Source organism: Leguminivora glycinivorella, chromosome 17 (genome assembly GCF_023078275.1).
Source record: "Leguminivora glycinivorella isolate SPB_JAAS2020 chromosome 17, LegGlyc_1.1, whole genome shotgun sequence".
NCBI lineage: Eukaryota > Metazoa > Arthropoda > Insecta > Lepidoptera > Tortricidae > Leguminivora > Leguminivora glycinivorella.
Window position 1 is genome coordinate 6,393,368 of NC_062987.1, and position 20,403 is coordinate 6,413,770.

The 20,403-nt window shown below is 37.7% G+C and overlaps 1 protein-coding gene across 5 annotated transcripts in view; it reads left to right on the top strand.

Annotated features, from left to right (window-relative positions):
* Positions 1-4,239, top strand: part of LOC125235221 (protein TIS11) — a 66,299-nt gene extending 62,060 nt beyond the window's left edge. For all 5 annotated transcript variants that reach the window (XM_048141704.1, XM_048141705.1, XM_048141701.1 and 2 more), the window contains one exon: positions 1,416-4,239. In XM_048141704.1, coding sequence (XP_047997661.1) covers positions 1,416-2,111 — 696 coding nt within the window. In that variant the 3' untranslated portion in view covers positions 2,112-4,239. The remainder of the gene's footprint in view (positions 1-1,415) is intronic.
* Positions 4,240-20,403: the final 16,164 nt, after the last annotated feature.

Here is a 20,403-nt window from a genome sequence, read left to right on the forward strand (position 1 = left end):
TCAAGTTTTTAGCTTTTATAGACCCGGAATATTTCAATTCTACTAATGCTCATATCGAAACTTTAAGTCGGTCTGGCGGATGGTTGGGTCCATCCGATTGGTCTGGCTGCTTACAAACGGTCTAGTTATAGGTCCCTGCGTATCATATATCAAAATCAGGCTTAAGAAAATGAGGTAAGTTAGAGTCGTTTTTTGCCATCTTTGTCGCGTCTGGTAAAAGTTATGGCCGGCGGAAACGGTCTGGCATTGATGATAACCAAATTCTAACAACGTGCTCTAACACATATATAAAAATCAGCCTTGAGAATTTAAGGAAAGTAAGCACTTTTTTTTTTCACCTTCATCACTTGATAGCAAAAAATTGGCCGATGGGCCGAACTAGAAAATATGCACACATTACACGCCGATGTGAACTCTACATTGTCCCAAAGTTTCATCCTTGAGAATTTGAGGAAGGTCTGGCGGGCCTGGGCTCTTGATCTATTAGTTTAATTGTAACTTTATATGGTTTAGCTAGAATAATATGCAGAGGTGCATGGCTACTGTTAGGTAAGAGGACGGTTGCAGCATGCATGCGACCGTTGCCCCTCGAGTCGCGAGAGGCGTCGGCGCCTGGCACCGGCGCGGCGACAATTATTCCTCACAACGGCGACGGGCCGCGCTTACAGAACAATAGTGCACAATCATCGCGATTGTGCCCGCGTGTCAACTGCCTCTCGCATGAGCTCTAGCATTGTTATGGTGATGCTTCCACCAAAGTTCGACGCTCCGTGAAAACAAATGCACCAATCCACCATTTACATTTCTAAACTCACAAACTACCGAACCTGAGGTCCATTTATAAAAAGGATTTTTACAGAAATAAATAATTCATGATAGGATACTGGCTCGGACGCCCCGTCTCCGCAGTCGGTTACCATTAAAATTCGTCTCACCCTGGGGCTCTAAAAGTATTCCACCACTTAAGGCTCAGTTAATTGGAATTATTAAACCATTTCAATGTGGAGACCATTAGTGAAAACGAGGTGAACTCGAGCAGGTAAACGACTAAACCGACTTGGGGTGTCTTTTTTGTTAACTTTGGCAGGTACCCGACCCTCTGGCCTGATTGTGTACGTTTTTTCATCAACCAAAAAAAGTACGACGAATATTGTAAAACCCTGCAGACGTGATTTGTAAATCTTACACCATAAGGGCCAAAATTACCAAAGCTCGACTTATTACTTGAACGTAGGTAGTAAATTATCTGTAAAAAAAGGTTCACTATCTTTGTGTTTATTTTTCTCTGCTTGCAAGGTCCTAAACCCTCTTTTGCACTTGATAACGGATCGTTCAAAGTTGGGACTATTCATTGTTTGTAATTTGTAAATAGTAATGACACTCGACTATAATGTTTTTTTGTCTTATCTTTCCAGAACCAATCTCGGCCAGTGCAGTCGATGAACACAACAGTTGCCGCCACGGGTCCCGTCGGCGCCACCGGCGGCGTCGGCTGGGAGCAGCATCCGATCCTGAGCCGCGCCGCCTCCGTGCCGGCGCACCGCGCCGCCATCGTCGGCTTCCTCGACAGACTCGGCCACCGCCGCCTCGAGCGCACCACCAGCGAGCCGGCACCCCCGCCGCCGGCCACCAGCCGCTATAAGACCGAACTCTGCCGCCCCTTCGAAGAGGCGGGCGTCTGCAAATATGGTGACAAGTGCCAGTTTGCACATGGCATGCGCGAACTCCGTAACCTCCAGCGCCATCCTAAGTACAAGACGGAACTCTGCCGCACCTTCCATTCTGTAGGGTTCTGTCCTTACGGGCCCAGATGCCACTTCGTTCACAATGCCGAGGAAGCCAGACGCCGCGAGCCCTCCTCTCCCGGCGGGTCCCTGGCGTCGCTGTCGTCCGGCGGCTCGATGGCCTCGTACATGAGCGACGGATCCCGCTCGCCGCGCTCGCCTCACTCGCCGCACTCTCCGATCGCTCCTCAGTCGCCGCACTCGCCGCCGGCCGTGTCTCCGCCCGCATTCGCCTTCCGCGGCTCGCAGTCGCCCGACCCCGAGGACGACAGGCTGCCCGTGTTCAACCGCCTCGCCAACGCGTTCGGCGACCTCGTCATCGCCTAGACGCCCGCCCGCCTAGTCCTAAGTTAACTTATACCGAGCGTAATAAGGATCGTCCGTCACCGTAGTGCCTAAACTCGACGTCTTCCAGACCGCGCCCGAGCGCCGCGCCGTCCCGCACACCCGCTCAACGAATGATCTCCAGTTTGCCGATGCTCTTAAATACTTCGACCTGTAATATATAACGTTAACGAAGTTTTCACTGGCGTCTTAAAGTTTGCGGTGTGAATTAAGTGATTTACGAACAGTACATCTTTATTATTATCGGCACGCACTTGTAAATGGCACCTTATAACTATTATTAGATATTTATTGCGTAGCTCGCGGAAGTCTTCCCATAGCGATCCTCCGCCGAGCGGTGGTCTCTTTGTAAAGTTAGATATAGAACATTTATTTATTTCGTACTGCCTAACCGCGCTCGGTTCTGTACCGCGGGGAGGCGCTCGTGATCTATTTTTAAGGATTTAAGATAATAATTTATTATTTATTTCGAGTCTCTTTAACTGTAATAATTATTGTGTAACTAGTAGTTGCGATACCACACCGCACACGGACGCACCAGGCGTCTCGCTGTACCAATCTTAGTCGACTGATCCCGGCACTGCTCACCTCTCAACCTCAATTACCATCGTGAACATAGTCAATCCCCGGCAGAGCCGCAATCAGTCGCAACCTCGTCGGGAGCTCGGCGCCTCACGTCCCTAACACAACATCCGTTAGCCCGTAATTACCATCTGCATATCGAAAGCTCTGATACGGGCCACAGGGTCTAGTAGCAGTAGTCGCTAACCGCCACCGCTAGCGATCCCAATCGTCCGTAGCCCGTTTGAGAGCCGTCGGTGAATCCCGCGGCGCGCCGCCGCGGGGTTTTTTGTTTCGCGTCGTGCGAGGAGGACCGGCTGCGAGCGGAAACCTGTTTGGGATTTTCGTTATTGTTTTTTTTTTCGACCTCGTGCCTCACTCTCTGGTCCCTCTCGCCTCGACGTCGAACTGATCGCGTCCGGGCGCGCTGCAAAAAGTACAAGAGGACGCGCCGAACTCCCGAGGACTCGCGTACACTCGTACCAACAATAAGCTGCATGAAGTTACTACAAGCGACAACTCAGTTCAAGCGACCGTACGCGGGCCGGCGCCGCTGCCGAGGCGGCGGCGCACCCACAGAGTGCCTTTTACTTTAATAACAAATTAAATCGATTATAATATTTAATTTTTAGTTGATCGAGATAGATTGATTGTTTATTTATTGTCTCCTTTTGAATAAAATATTCAAATTGGCACAGTTATTACTTTTGTATTTTTGACGGAACTAAGGTGATTAGTTTCGACTTAGCATAGTTTTTTTTCTTTGAATTTAAAGTGTGATATTTTATAATATTTATATAACAAAGTTTAATGTTTTAATTAAGGGACCAAGTAAGTGATTAGGAGAAATTCTGATAGAAGCAGCCAGATACGCTTTCGAATCTTACCAAGAGACTGTACTCTCGCCACTTATGAATACTACATATTTTGTTATACTTGTCAGATCTACGATGCTGTATGATCAATAAACGAACATGTTGACCGTTTTTGGTTTTGTGTTTAATTATCATGATCATGATATACCGAGATGGTGGTATTTTTGTTTTCCTATAGTTTATTAGTTTCAGTTTTTCTCCGTATTTAGCGATTCGTTGCATGGTGACCACGTAAAGATAATAATTTTGTACCTAATCATAAGTTAGTTCTAAGCGTTTTTCATAAAGTTCACGAATATTATTTATTATCAGTTCATTACGAATTATAAACCATTAAAGCTGATTTATTTAATTTCTTTTGTATTTAAACAGACATTTATGTAATAAGTTTACATACTTAACTTAATGTTAGTAATATATCATGAGTCATTTAATATAAAAACAGGCATTAGGTTTTAACTCTAGTACCTACCAATGTCAGTTGTAATTAAGTATTTAATTTTTTTATTTAATTCCATTGTAAGTTTAATCTTAACCATCCAAAAAATTGACTACGTATTCTCTTAGACAAAAAAAAATTTAAGGCTAAAGCTTGTATATGACATTTTTTTTCTTGTAAGTTTTCCTTATTTCCATCTGCATTTTTATTCAATTATAGTAAAAATATGTTCAAATCTGTATTTTATTTTGCTTTCTTCCTTTTATTTTCCTTTGGTTGCAGCTAATTTTAACTAAATTCCCGTGAGACTACAATATTGTAAGTATTATATTTGTAGGTATCATACTTATCATAGGGTACGGCTACGCTCCGTTTGTTAAGGCATTTCAAGCCCTAGCTGAATTTGTAAACAGCTACATATAAACGGTGAAACTGCACTCAAATTGCACTCAAATCCCAATTAAGATCTAACCCTAAAACCTCCGCCACACATAAAGCGTTTTGATAGGGTAGCGTCAGCGGAGCGTTAGCAGAGCGCAATGATAGCGGTGCGCCGGCGGAACGCTGTCGTTCCGCTCGCAATTCGCGCGCATTCCGCTCGCAATCCGCGCTCGTTAGTTCCCGCCGGCGTCCGCTGGGCGCAACGCCAGCGTTCGTCCGGCGCACCGCTATCGTTGCGCTCCGCTATCGCTCCGCCTACGCTATCAAAACGCGCATGTGTGGCCGAGCTTTAAATGTCTCAACAATCACGGAGCTTGACTGAATATAAGTGATATGCCTTTTGGGAATCTATGTTAAGAATTTGTAGGGCACTCCATAATATTCCCTAAAATGTCAAGAATCAAAAAATTCTTACTTACTTCTTAATAAATATTGATTAATAAATAATAAATCAAATGACACTGATTATACCTGCCGCTAATTAGTATTGAAAAGAATTATTAACGCAGAACGAATAAATTACACATTACCTTCACGCGATATTAAAAAAAACAATAAACGCGAAAAAATGTTTCCGAAAACTATTATGAATAACTTCCACCTTATTTATTAAGGTAACGGACCCAATCATGGACAGTTTAAGAAAAAATTTCGCCTGTTTTTGATATTTCACTGATAAACGTAAAAATTCTACCGCTAAGTGTGTTAAATCTTGAATGTCCTATCCTTCTTTTACATTTCAAGCGTATTACAGAATAGATACTCCTATTGGTTTCTTCATAGTTAACAAATTAAAACTAGGTGTTTTTTCTCCAATTATGGACGGCAGTTCTCCAGTAATGGATCCCCCATTATGGACAGTGAAATAAGTTTAAAATTTTACTTTTAAAGCCAACTCAATGAGTCAATTTTATATACCATAAATACAATTAGTTTGGGTTATTTTAACATAGGATTGTTTCTTGTAAATTTTGGTTTTGTAAATTGTTCCTTGTCCATCATAGGAGGTACGCAGTTTTCCGGTTCCAGTAATGGATACTCGCAAAATAACGCCATTTCTGGCGTTGTCTTGGAGCAACAAACTATGTAGTATGTTTTATACCTTATCTCATGCTTAATGCAGTAAGTAAAACGCATTCAAGTTTACACCGAGTATTATTTTTTTATTATTTTATACATGAACTCAACTCTCTTAGCAACATTACTAAGAATTCGTCTTGATATTTTTTTCAGTAAACTGGTGAATTTCATCTTGTCGCCAAATCCTTCAGAAATAACCAAATTAATTGAAACTTCAAAATGAAACAGCTCTACAACTCTAGTTTACGGTACATAGCCATCAGTTTTCAGAAACTAATTTTAGATACTTATTTTTAAGGATTTGTGTTTTTTTGTCTATAATGGCATCTCCGTCCATTATGGGGTATTTTACCTTACTTATTACATAGGTATTACCCTGTTTAATAACTCGTATACCGGAATGAGAAAACCATATGAAAAATTATCGCGGCACACGAGACGTAAAATTCGTAGGTAATCTGTCTAGTACTATCATGGTAGTGGACGTGTTGTCTCCAGGAACTTGGAAAAGCATGGGAAATTTCCTCTCAGAGGGAGAATCATGGACCAATTGCACTCAAATTCTTACAGTAGCTGATATTATCCCTTTAAAAAGACTCAAATGATTTCTTACAAACACAAAGCTAATATGACAGAAAGGGTCAGATGCACCAAGAGGTCAGCGTTCGCAATTTTTTTGTATGGGAATTTCCATAGATTTCTGCAGCGTGATATTGATGTGCCTGAGCATTTCTTTTTTTTTGCCAATAAAAAAAATTTGTTTGTTTAAGGTAATTTTAGGTCAATTGTACTCAGAATCACGAGTACTTTCAATCTCACTGGGAGACAAAAAGTGTCCCAGAATTTCCATACATTTCTGTTACTTTCCTCTTTTGTTACCCCATACAAAATGTACGGAAAATGGTAACAAAATAAGAAAAAATCGTATGGGACAATTTTTTAAACTAGGATTGAAAAAGCTAGTAATTCTGAGTAGAAATAGCATTTTTTTTTCAAAAATATCACACTTCATAAAAGTGGCAAAAAAAAAAGAAATGCTCAACTATAGCTTGACCACAACCGCTGTGCCGCTCCTTAGGTATGCGAGCGGCGAGACGGGGGGGCAGAGCAGCCACTGCGCTCTGTCATTCCGCCGTCGTCGCTCGTGGCGGCGTGTAGTGTTATCTGTTGCGGGCTGTCTATGTCAGACGCACATGAGATAGAATATCCAAAGATGGGTCGTGCTTTATCTCGAGATGTTAAAGCTGTCATTTTCAAAGTGGCGGAATATTTTAGGAAAAGAAAAGCAGACAAAGATAGTTTCGAACATAAAAGTGACGCAAATATCGCCAAACTTGTGGCCGAAGCTACTGGGTACTGCCAAAGAACCGTAATAAATGTAATATCTGTAGGAAATTCATCAATTGAAAATGAGGGCCAACCGAAATTTAATTCGCCCAAAAAACCGAAAGTTATAAAGAAAAAATATGTAATTGATGATTTTGACTTGGGAGTGATCAGGAGAAAGATTCATCAGTTTTATGAGATCGAAAAAACAGTGCCAAGTATTCGTAAGTTACTGTCAAGTTTGAGACAAGATGGTGTTTTGAATTGTGGACGAGAATATTTGAGAAAACTTTTACACACAATGGGTTACCGGTTCAAAAAATGTAGATCGAAAAGACATCTTCTTATAGAGCAGCCTAATATTACAGAGTGGCGGAGGAAATATTTGACAGAAATAAAAAAATATAGAAGTGAAAACCGCAACATATATTTCCTAGATGAGACATATATTAACGCCAGTCACAATGTTAGCAAATGTTGGCAATCATCGTCGGAACTTGGAATTCACACTGACATCGGGAAAGGACGACGCTTGGTAATCGTTCACGCTGGAAGTCGAAATGGCTTGGTCGAAGGTGCATTGACTATATTTAAATCCGATGCTAAGACTGGCGACTACCATGGAGACATGAACGGGCCTACTTTTTATAAGTGGGTGGATGAAAAGTTGAAAGATAAACTGCTGCCGAATTCTGTCATTGTGATGGACAACGCGTCTTACCACAGCGTTCAAGTTGATAAGAAACCGACCATGACAAACCTCAAAAGTGAAATGCAGAACTGGCTGCGGCGTCACAATGTTGAATTTCCGGAAAAAATTAAAAAAGATCAACTGCAAATTCTTATAAATGCCACTCAAAAAGAGCCTGTTTACAGAATCGATGACCTCTTAAAAGCTCATGGGCACACAGTCCTGCGTTTACCTCCATACCATCCAGATCTGAACCCCATCGAATTGGTATGGGCTGATGTTAAAAACAATATAGCGCAAAACCATATTCATTCTTCTCTAGATGAAAAGATAAACGCACTGAATTTATTATTTTCGGAGTTCACGGCAGAAAAATGGCAGAGGTGTGATGACCATGTCCAAAAAATGAAAACGATTACTGGGATCGCGACAACCGTTTCGACAATATTATTGACCCCATAATAATAAATTTGCAGGATGACAATGATTCAAGTTCCGGTAGCGAAATGGAAGATGAAGATAAAAGTGAATCTATGTCAGAATAGTCACTGTATTCATTAACTAGAAGCTTATGTTTTTTTGTTTTTCGAACTGATTCTGTTTTAACTCTCGAAACTATTAATTTTTCCGATAATTACACATTAATTTGACTTATATTGGTTTTTTTATTTGTGCTTACCTAAAAATCGTATTGTACCATAATAAAAATTGGATATAATAAGTATGTACCTATACAGAGCCAAAATATTGTACTTCGGTATCTTCAGATCTATCCGACACGACGACAGACTCTTGTGTGTCCGTGATCTTTCCTGCCCGCACCCCGCCTCCCCGCGCATACCTAAGGAGCGGCACAGCGGTTGTGGTCAAGCTATAACTGTGGTTGATGCATCATGCAACTGGCCCTAAGACAAATGATTAATTGGTAATGGAGGCTTGTTACGTGTTTGTGAATAACGCCACGCCGAGTAACAAATTATGATTGTGGTTGATGGAACCGGACCTTAATGTGTTAATAATACAGTGTTTTAATGGTTTTTAATATTCTCGGTTTTCTTATATGATCATAAAAGTTAGTTGCCATGCGGGTCCCTGCTCCAGACGAAAAATCATCTTCCGTTCTCCCTAAAATTAACTACATTTTTCGATTTTACAAATTGACAGTATAAGATAATCGAGAATAGCGGTGTTGTCAAAACGACTTGTGTACTAAGGGCACTGGGGTCTATTTCACCACGCTACTTATTGACACCTGACACTAAAAATTCCTGACCGTATTTGGGCTAAAAAGTAACGACGGTTGCTTTCGTCAATTTTTTTTATAGGTCCAGGAATGTGCAGAGAATTTTCATTATTACCTTTGGTGCTCACCCCACACTGGCTGTTAACACTGTGTGACAAGGACAGCGTAATATCTATGCTATCGCGCTGTCCTGGTCACAGAATGTTATATAACATTTATAACAGCCAATGTGGGAGCACCATAATAGGGAAGACCTCAGAAGTACCAGGACGCGGCTCGCGGCATAGAAGCATTATTTAGAAAAGTGAATCATATACTGTGTATATGGCATAAGGCATATATATAACCTTCGTGCCTTGATACCCTCGAAACGCTCAAGATTTCACTTTTTGAACCACTCGCGCAGTTCAATATTGGAATCTCTCGCTTGCTCGGGTATCAATATTGACACGTGCGGTTAAACAACTACTTTGCCTCCTTGTAAAACAAATAAACTATTTTATAGCTGAATAGTAAAATTTTTGACTTTGACGACTGGTCTGGATCAGTCGGTAGTGACCCTGCCTGCTGAGCCGCGGTCCTGGGTTCGAATCCCGGTAAGGGCATTTTTAATTGTGTGATGAGCACAGATATTTGTTCCTGAGTCAGTCAGTTTTCTATGTTATATACTAGTAAGTATGTATTTATCTATTTAAGTATGTATGTCGTCGCTTAGCTTAGCACCCATAGTACAAGCTTTGTTTAGTTTGGGGCTCAGTTGATCTGTGTAAGATGTCCCCAATATTTTTTTTTTGCGCAACAAAAATCCTTGGCTGATTGAAACATCCTTTGCCTGAAGTATTGTACGGATAGTATTAATTTTTAAAACTAAATTCATTACTCCCTTGGGAACAAAATAGTACATTATACTTCAGTACACGTAGACGCAATGAGACCTTAAACAGCAAATGTGATGAAAAATAAATAATAGATTAATGAGGTACAGTCAGTCAAAAAAGTGGTTTTCCACTTTTCGACCTTAATAGTCGAAAAGTGGTAAACCACTTACTTGGCTGACCTACTTATACCGTATCGCCTATAACAATCAAAGAGGATCGAGTATTATAGACAGTTACTGTCAAAGTCAAATGTGTAATCACAGTGCATAGACTGATCTCTCGACACAGGCTTGAAACTTTTGAACCTCAGTTTTGACAATTTGGCCCATATTCTTAGCTTGATATGTGTTAAATGTCAAATATGTATTAGCGCCATCTAGCCGAGCGGCCCCCAATGGTATAACGCGATCTAGGCCTCCGTACCTTTTTCTTTATGGTTCTGAGGTGCGTTTTTTCTTATACTTTATATGTCTTCTGTATATACGGAGGTAGGAGACAGACTTGAAATTGATTCCTATATCAAATGAAAGCTAAGAACGCGATTAGTTATGGGCACATTAGCGACTGCCGGCAGTTTGTTTTGCGTCACTATTTGTTATACTGGGGACGCTATTGCACAACACCCTGCATTTTATGATTAAGCACTGAGACTTGGCACAGGTTGTTCCTTGGGTGGCCCTGAGTAGATAAAGATCGGGAGGCATCGAGAGCCCCCCTTAATTTAGGAGGGAAGAGGGGGGGAAGGCTGGCGCCGCCGCGCTTCCTTTGAAACCATATTTCTCTAAAACTATACAAAATAGGGCATGCGATATATCATTTTCGGATAAATGAAGGACGAGGAGTTCATTTTTGGAACAAAAAAAATGTATTTTAGAACAAAAATACAAAATAAAATGGGAAAATCTGAAAACGAGATTTTTTTTTATACATATTATTGCACATTTTATGAAAACTGTAATGGTTTTTTCTAAATAAAAAATATTATTTAATAGCTAATTTTATCAAGTTTTATAAAATGTATAATTTGTTATAGAAATATATTATAGGACGAGTGATAAAAAATAATTTACATCGCCCGATAGGGTGATTTGAATGCTCATTTCAATAAGTTTTGTCAATGATTTCAGGTATAATCACTATTTTTAACACACGAAAGCCGTAATCATTGTATTTTATGGCTATTTTAGTGATTAATGTACTTAAAATGAAAAAAATACAAAAATAAAAAAAAAAATGTGATAACTTTTTTTATAACATTATCCTATTTTGTTCTTTCTATACAATATATATATCTAAAAGCAATAAATATGAATGAAAAGCCACATTTATGTAGTTTATAAAAATATATAGTTTGTTATATAAATATATTACTAAACGCGAGATAAAAAATAATGAAAGTGACGTGGCAGGGCGATCTTGATGTACAGTACGGGTCAGCTTGTATGATTCGATGAAGTGAGGTAAAGGTACTCAAAGCTCTCAAAAAGTGTAGTTATTTAGAGTATCATTGTAGTTTATGGCTATTTTAGTGATTAATGTACTTAAAATAAAAAAAGTTATCCTATTTTGTTCTTTCTACACAATATATATCTAAAAGCAATAAATATCAATAAAAAGCCACATTAATACAGTTTATAAAAATATATAGTTTGTTATATAAATATATTACGAAACGCGAGATAAAAAATAATGAAAATGAAAATTTTAATGTACGGGTCAGCTTGCATTGTTCGATGAGGTGAGGTAAAGGTACTACCCGCTATGCAGTGGAGTTCGTCTAGTAATACAGAAATATACTTATTCTAATAACGTTTGTACACACATGTAGGTATATCACGACCCAGTACAGAAAATTGTAAAAGTCCTATAATATAAGTAAGTAAGTAAGTAAGTAAGTAAATATTCTTTATTGCACCACAAGGATAACAGATTACAAATAGCAGACATTAAACATAGGTAGCAACAGGCGGTCTTATCGCTGTAAGCGATCTCTACCAGACAATATAGTTTATTTTGATTGTAAAATAAAATTGCATGTGACTTATATTGCAAAAAAAATGTCTTAATCACGTTCTCCTCTCCTAAAGCAGTTCTGCATGCATAGGCTTGAAGATTTTTTAGTTTACTAGCAGAATTTAGTTACTTCCTTTGGGCCCCCTTAAATCGGTTTTACCCATTCATAAAAGATAAAATAAAAATCGTCATATTCTTCCTTTCAGTATCAATGATAGTTAGTTATTGCGCAATAGTGCCATAAAAAATAAACTAGATTCGTATTAGCATTAAACATTAATGATTTTTGAACTAAGACATTGCTTTTGTACAAAGGAGAACCTCAAAAAATGGTCTGACTAGACGAAAACATGTGTATCGGGGCTACTACTCAAGGCTCTCAAAAAGTGTAGCTATTTTGAGTTATTCAAATAAAACAACATGAATAGTCCGAATTTAATTATGTACATATCACAACATCCACTGCATAAGCACATCAGCTCCGATTTAAAAAGTCTTTTTTTACGGTTGCACCTTACGCGGCACTGTTTTTTATTACACCTGCATCCGACAATTTCGAGGCATGTTTCTGCAGCAACAGGCAACGTTGCGGGCAAGTAGGCTCCCAAATCCCAATTGTTACAGAATTTCGTCCAGCCACAAGTAGCAAATAATGGAAAATTTTGAATTGGGTTTAGTTGACCCCATAAATGGACACCTTGATATACCTATAACCCTTACAAAAATGGTGCAAGGCAGCTTTTGTCGGTGAAATGCTGTTAATTTGGCGGTCTTTTTTGGTTAATTACTATTTTCGGCACTCGTTAACCAAAGTACAGGACGCAGATCTGGAATAATAAATATGTCAAGTAAGAATTATCCATAAATTATGCAAATCATATAGATAACTACTATTTCACAAGATGTATTAGGATCAGATGTATATATCTGACCTATCATATCAATCGATCATTTCATGTAATATAAATAGTTAAATTCAGACTATATAGAAGTATGTTGTTTAATCTGAATTACTCTAAATAACTACACTTTTTGAGAGCTTTGAGTACCTTTACCTCACTTAAACACAAAACATGCAAGCCATCCTTCAAAAAACTTAAGCTCTTACCGCTGCCAAGTCTATATATTTTAGAAATGTGCATGTTTGTAAAGAGGCATATGTATTTATTTACAACAGCTGAAAGCGCCTCTACTAGAAACCAACGTGATCCTGGAAGACTAGTACATAATTATGTTCCCAGGACAGCATTATATTCCAATCACTGTTTTGTCATGTGTATGAAAGTTTTTAATAAGTTACCAAAATCTTTAAGAGAGCTACCTGTACATAGATTTAGAAATAAGTTGATGCAGTTGCTGACTGAAAAGAGCTATTACAGTGTAAAAGATTTCCTCTTTGAAGATATACAGATAGAATAGTAGTTAATTTAAGATTTTTGCATGCTAGTACAACCTGTATAGTACAAATAGCAGAATAAGCAATCAAATGTCACCTACCAACTAAGACACTAATGTACCTACTTATTCTTCGCAAATAAACTTACTTACTTACTTACTTACTTCATCGAATCATACAAGCTGACCCGTACTGTACATCAAGATCGCCCTGCCACGTCACTTTCATTATTTTTTATCTCGCGTTTAGTAATATATTTATATAACAAACTATATATTTTTATAAACTACATAAATGTGGCTTTTCATTCATATTTATTGCTTTTAGATATATATATTGTATAGAAAGAACAAAATAGGATAATGTTATAAAAAAAGTTATCACATTTTTTTTTTAATTTTTGTATTTCTTTCATTTTAAGTACATTAATCACTAAAATAGCCATAAAATACAATGATTACGGCTTTCGTGTGTTAATAATAGTGGTTATACCTGAAATCATTGACAAAACTTATTGAAATGAGCATTCAAATCACCCTATCGGGCGATGTAAATTATTTTTTATCACTCGTCGTATAATATATTTCTATAACAAATTATACATTTTCTAAAACTAGATAAATGTAGCTATTAAATAATATTTTTTATTTAGAAAAAACCATGTATAAAAAAAAATCTCGTTTTCAGATTTTTCCATTTTATTTTGTATTTTTGTTCTAAAATACATTTTTTTTTGTTCCAAAAATGAATTCCTCGTCCTTCATTTATCCGAAAATGATATATCGCATGCCCTATTTTGTATAGTTTTAGAGAAATATGGTTTTAAAGGAAGCGCGGAGGCGCCAGCCTTCCCCCCCTCCTCCCTCCTAAATTAAGGGGGGCTCTCGATGCCTCCCGATCTTTATCTACTCAGGGCCACCCAATGAACAACTGTGCCAAGTCTCAGTGCTTAATCATAAAATGCAGGGTTCCCATACAAGACATAGCAATAGCGTCCCCAGTATTATCTTTGAGTTTGACTATAAGTTCAATAATTTGATTAGCCCTCACGTTTCTATCGCAGTCGGCTTTGGTAAACCAATACCCAGATAACGCCTGGCCTTGACAAGACATCTCATTTCCACAACCGATTATACAACCTCTAATCATTTAAATTGAGGCATCGTTTGTTTCTATCACAAAGCTGTTGAGCCCTAAATCGCGTTGAAAGCTTTATCAGAACCGCAAAAATAAATTGGCCGGAGTTATGGCATGGTATGGTACATTATTACTATATTAATATACACCTGAGGAGGGGTTCGTGCATATCAAAGATATCTACATAGCTAAGATACACAACACGACAACATTTACCATAATATATATATACTTTTTTCTTCTCTTATGTTTAACAAAAATTGTAACGAACTTGCATGAAATAAAAAGGCTTTTTATTTATTTTATTTATTATTTTTATTATATGGTACATTATTATTGTCTATAATGAATGACATGTAAGATTATATGATTTATGGTTTTAAGAGTTTTATTGTGTATATGTCGTTAGTTTAATGTTTACTAGAAGTTTCTACTCAGCTGTGAAACCATGTTGTGCGGCTGTTTCTTAAAAATCTCCCAAGGCTAACTAACTATTTTGGCTCAGTGATCCAAAGTGAATCTTGGCTTCCGAAACGAGTGATCGCCACCTGTCCCGATCCTACGCAGCCTCTTGCCAGTCACTGACTTGAAGCCGACGCAGAACCGCCAGGACGACGGACGGCCATCAGGCTGCTTTATTAAAATAATATTTTTACGAAATTAAGTGACATCTTTTTAAACAGAAACGTCATCTGACACATCTGGTCCATATCGTATCTAATTTTTTAGATCTAATATTTGACGAAGGTAAAGTTCGAATCGGGCTAGGGGTGTGGTTTTGACAATTTAGTTAAGTACTTATCGTTTAAGGGCGTTTCCTGTGCCAATGACCTTCGATTTGAAACCATTGATATTATGATCGTTTCTAAAGCCTATCATATCAACAGCATCGTCTTTAAACAAAATAGTATCTCATAATTCCTTCACAGCTCATTGTTTCTATGATATATCAAAATTGAACAATTGTAGGGTCAAAAACTGGTTTTTTGGTCGTAACTTTTTTCTTTTTTTTTCACATTCAGTACATTCAGAATGTGAAAAAAAAAAGGAAAAAATTAACGACCAAAAAATCAGTTTTTGAGATTATCGCTTAAAAAATGAAATAATTTTTTTTCAATAATTTTTTTTTATTGAAATTTCATGCTTAATTTGATCATCATTATTATTAATTATCGTCACAAAACTGACAGCGAGTTAATTTTTGTTAACAACTTTCGCTAATTGGGGGGTCCCATTCTGAATTCCGATAAAAGTGTTTTTAAGACCATGTTTAAAAAATTCATAAAATAATAAGTACCTTAGTTTTTTTTTTTTTTTTTTTAAAATATGGCTCTTACGATAGAGATAAAAGATTAAAGAACCGATGTCTGTAGGTCTTGTAATTCTATCTGTAGTACAAGTTCAGGAGTTTCAACTTAAAACTTGTGAAAAATCGATGAAAACCGTGTGGAGCCGTTGAGAATCTGATCCCAATATTAGCCGATAGTAGAAAAAGCAAGAGTGAATCGTGGTATGGAAATCTCATGCGAAGGGATGAAATGAAAGTCATGTGACGAGAAAGGTATTAGAAAATAATGTGGAAGGAGGTAACGGGTGAGGAAAACGTGGATGGACTGTGTAAGAGATGATATGAAACGGAAGCAAGATGCTGAGATGACGATTGATAAGAGTTGCATGGAAGAAGATGCCAGGACATGCTGCGCTGAACCCAAGTAACTGGCATAAGGGCAAGCCAATGATGATGATGATAGCGAGTTCTTTTAAGCAAATTAGAATTCTTAACAGCGTGCCCAAATCTAGATAAGCACAATTTTTCTTCGCAACTTTGGATTTGGAATAATTAGGATGTGAACATGTCAAAAATCCCCGGCCGTACGAGTATGTGACCCAGTGACACATGATTCATTGATCAGGACTTTTGATTTGTCTCGTAACTAGTTCAAAAATTGTGTTCCAAGCATTTTCTTCTACAATCTCACCTTATTACTTGACCTAAAGCTAAGCTGTAGGTATAAGGCGAATGCGTCGCCATTTCCACGTGAGAGGCTTGTTTGATTTCGCGTTAGTTCTGTTTGCAAAACGTGTCCAGCGGCGTGCTTAGAATCTTAATGGAGATTATTATCATGACAGGCGGAAAGCAGTATTACTTAGCATGGGAACTTTATTGACAGGACAGAATAAAATATAGCTATAGCTCGGTCGGTATATTCGTAAATAAGTTTTGAATAAGATAGAAACAACAACAACAACGCTAAGGCCATTAGGCTGAGTGGACAGCGTTAAGAAGGCCTGCGAGGGATTGACACATGCGCCTATTATTAGGACTGCAGAAGACCGTGAATACCGTGATCAATGGAGAGCTTTGGTGAGCAAGATAACAAAACCTCATGTGGTCGCGACCCTAAGCCATGAGGAACCGAGGAAGAAGAAGAAACAAAAAAACATAATAAAGTTAATAAACATTATTTGCCAAATGAAAAGGTCGATATTACTTATTTTGACCATATTTAATATATTTATCATTATTTTTCGATCAGGAATAATCTTGTTAACTCGATTTAGTATGGTAGCATATTAGTATCAAAGGGTATCGAGCGCCCAACCCAACCTCAAAGTTATGTAACAACAGTTTGGGATATCTGACGGCACATATCAAGCTAAAGTAAATACGAGACTGTTGGCTCAGTGATAATAATAATTGCTGCTGGATGTAGTGATAAGGGCGCCATTATCTAATATTTGTACTAACAGTGATTAGATAACTGAATATACTATAAAAATATATAACATAAACCATCGCCTTTTAGCTTTAGTGTCTATATCGGAGAATCAGTTTGGTTTCACTGCCGGAAAATCAACAACTGACGCTATCCAGGCTGTCAGAATTGTCATGGAAAAGCATCGCTCCAACAGGGAAGATCTGCATCTGGTATTCATAGACCTGGAGAAAGCGTTCGATCGCGTACCTAGAAAGTTAGTCTGGCATGCCATGAGAGCTCAAGGAGTGCCAGAGACACTCGTCAAAGTAGTTCAAGACATGTATGACAGCATCAGTACTAGGGTCAGAAGTCCGGCAGGAATCAGTGAGCCATTTGAGGTGACTGTGGGAGTACATCAGGGATCGGCACTAAGTCCGTTGCTGTTTAATGTCGTAATGGACTTCCTCACTAAAACCATACAGTCACCTCTACCGTGGTGCCTACTCTATGCTGACGACGTGGTTTTGGTGTACAAGTGTGTGCAAAAACTGGAGGCAACTCTGGAATCCTGGAGATATGCTTTGGAAAGTAACGGACTTCGAATCAGCAGAAGTAAAACAGAGCACCTAGAATGTCTATACCAACCCCAAAGACAAGGTCCAAACTCTATACGACTGGGAGATATTCCAGTTCCGAAAGTGCCACAGTTTAAGTATCTCGGGTCCATGCTGACATCAGATGCTAACATTGAATCTGATGTAAATCATCGAATCAACGTCGCGTGGCAACGATGGCGCGCCCTTACGGGAGTTTTATGTGATCGACGAATGCCCATAAAGACCAAAGGGAAAGTATACAAGACTGCGATAAGACCTGCCTTGATGTACGGTTCGGAATGTTGGGCGATCAAAAAAGTTCACGAAGCAAAAGTTCATACCAACGAAATGAAGATGCTGAGATGGGCAGCAGGTGTAACTAGACTCGACAAAGTACGTAATGAATACATCAGAGGCAGTTTTAAGGTTGCGCCCATCCCGGAAAAACTAACAGAGCAGCAGATGAGATGGTACGGGGGATTGCAATCCAGCAGTGTTTTCAATCCAGCTGGATTTTTGCTGGATCGACGCCAATCCAGCTGGATCCAGCGCGGATCCAGCAGGTAGAAAAAATTCCAAAAAAAAATTACATTTTGCTCTACTATAGGGCTGTTATTACTAAAATTATTTGAAATAGTGAAAGGAAGGATGAAAACGCGCAATTTTGTAAGCAAAATTTATTAAAAAAAAACAGTTATGTATCTTATTTATCTCGGAAAATTGTATGACCGAATATCACTTCCCAACGCACGTTTCGCGGAATTTTATTCCGCCGAATGTTCATTTCCCGGATTAACATATTGTTTTTTTTTTAATTTGCAAACCTTGCATTTATCTACCATTTTAAAGTTTGGCCGTTTTTAGGGTTATTAAAAAGCCTTTTTTTAAAAACCAAACTTTCATGTTATCTTATGTTTTACTTGACGTAATATACAACTAGTTGCTTATTGTATACACCAAATGTTTCATTGAACATCGACAATATCTATGGCGAATTTCGAAAAATATGCAATATTGAGTCTCCTATGAACTCCCAAATTTATTGACAGGGATGCAATTACGTATTTTACTTACGTATATATTTTTTAACATAGTTACCTGCTTACTTTTTTTACAAGAATATTGTTTAATTTATTGTTAAGGTAACTGTACCATATTACGGGAACTTAAGACGTTTCCTACTTTAAGTGAGGATTGAAACAAAAATGCGAGGTTTCTAGTCGTGTTAACTATTTTATTTTAAGGATAAGTCTTCTACGATTGATGTAAGACACTATTTTGCATCGTAACTTCTAATTTATAGAAATTACCGTTGTTTTACTAAACCCTTAGTTTGCCCATTATTCCGGGATGTCTTTAAAGTCCACTTTGTTGAAGCATAATGTAAAGAAACGAATTAAAAATATTGTTTACATAAATATATAATGCACATATCGTTTTGATAAATGCTTATACAGAGTGTATTTTTTATAATTGGCAATATTTTGGTGAGCTGGAATGGGAAGGGAAATATGATATTTTACGGTATAACGATTATATGATATAACGACAGGGTGTTATAAGTTTCACTGTCTGTCTGTCTAATGCATCGCTTTCGAATGGATGAACCGATTTTGATTAGTTTTTTTTCGTTTGAAAGAGCTGAATTAATCGAGAGTGTTCTTCTTAGCCATGTTTGATGAAATCGGTTTAAATAGGAACTATTTTATATTTATATTATGTCTATCCTATTATGTATTGTCCTCATGTAAATTTTAGCTTTCTAGTACTAATGATGATTGAGCTAAATCGTAGACGGACAGAATGGCTGACGGACAAACCAATATGCGGTATAAAGATTTTTAGCTAACTAAGGAAGTTTAAAAACATAGTATCCGGGTCTCTGCACCTTATTTTATGAGTTTATATATTTTAATATACTTTATATAAGTATACCGGAATAAGATACACTCATATAAAGTCGTGTACTTAATTACGGAAGTAAAAAAAAGGCTATATTAAAACATAAACAAGATATTTTTTCTTAGTATATTGGAAGATTATATAACAATTACACTCAAAACATTGAAATAAATAAACTTTGTGCTTTAATTTTATGAAATAAAACAAATTTAAAATTGATGCCACAGTCTAATATTTCGCACGTATTACTCAATGAGTATACATTTCGTATTCAATTATGAGATTAAAATCTAAAAAATATATGTACCGTAATTATGTCACTATAATCTGTAATCTTTACTTAATGTATTTACATCAAATATATAAATATACTAAACCGTAAATAGTAATAGGACACAAAAACATTACGGACTGTGTTTCTGTTATTCCGTAATACTCCCGCAATTATGTACACCTCGTCAAAATGGTGTACAAGTAGTATATATTTGGGAAGTTTAAACCACTTTCATTTCGTTCGAGCGATTCTCGCTCAAACTCATTCCAGTGGTCTAAACTCCCAAATACATCCTAACCCTCAAATATCTGGGCAAGAATTGTATCATCATCGTTAGGAAGTTTAAACCACATCGATATCGTTTTGCTATAATAATCGCGTTTGCATGATCATGTTAGCCATACCGTTGGGAAGTTTAAAATCACTTCATACCGTTCGAGCGTTTCGCGATCGAAATCGTTCCAGTGCTTACAAACTCATATATCCGGGCTCTCAAACATCGGGCTAAGATTTTTTCTATGTTACATACTATTCAAATTACTTGTCGTCTCTTGAAACAAAGGTGTTTTGAGAGCACTTTATTTGAATCTTCAGTGAATATCAGTTATAAGAACACGTTATAAAATGTATGTTTCTTGAAAAAAGATGCAAAAGCTTAACGCAACTCACTCTCTGAGGTGGCCAGTCCCAGAGTGCGAGTCTCTTCCAAGCGAATGCTCGGTT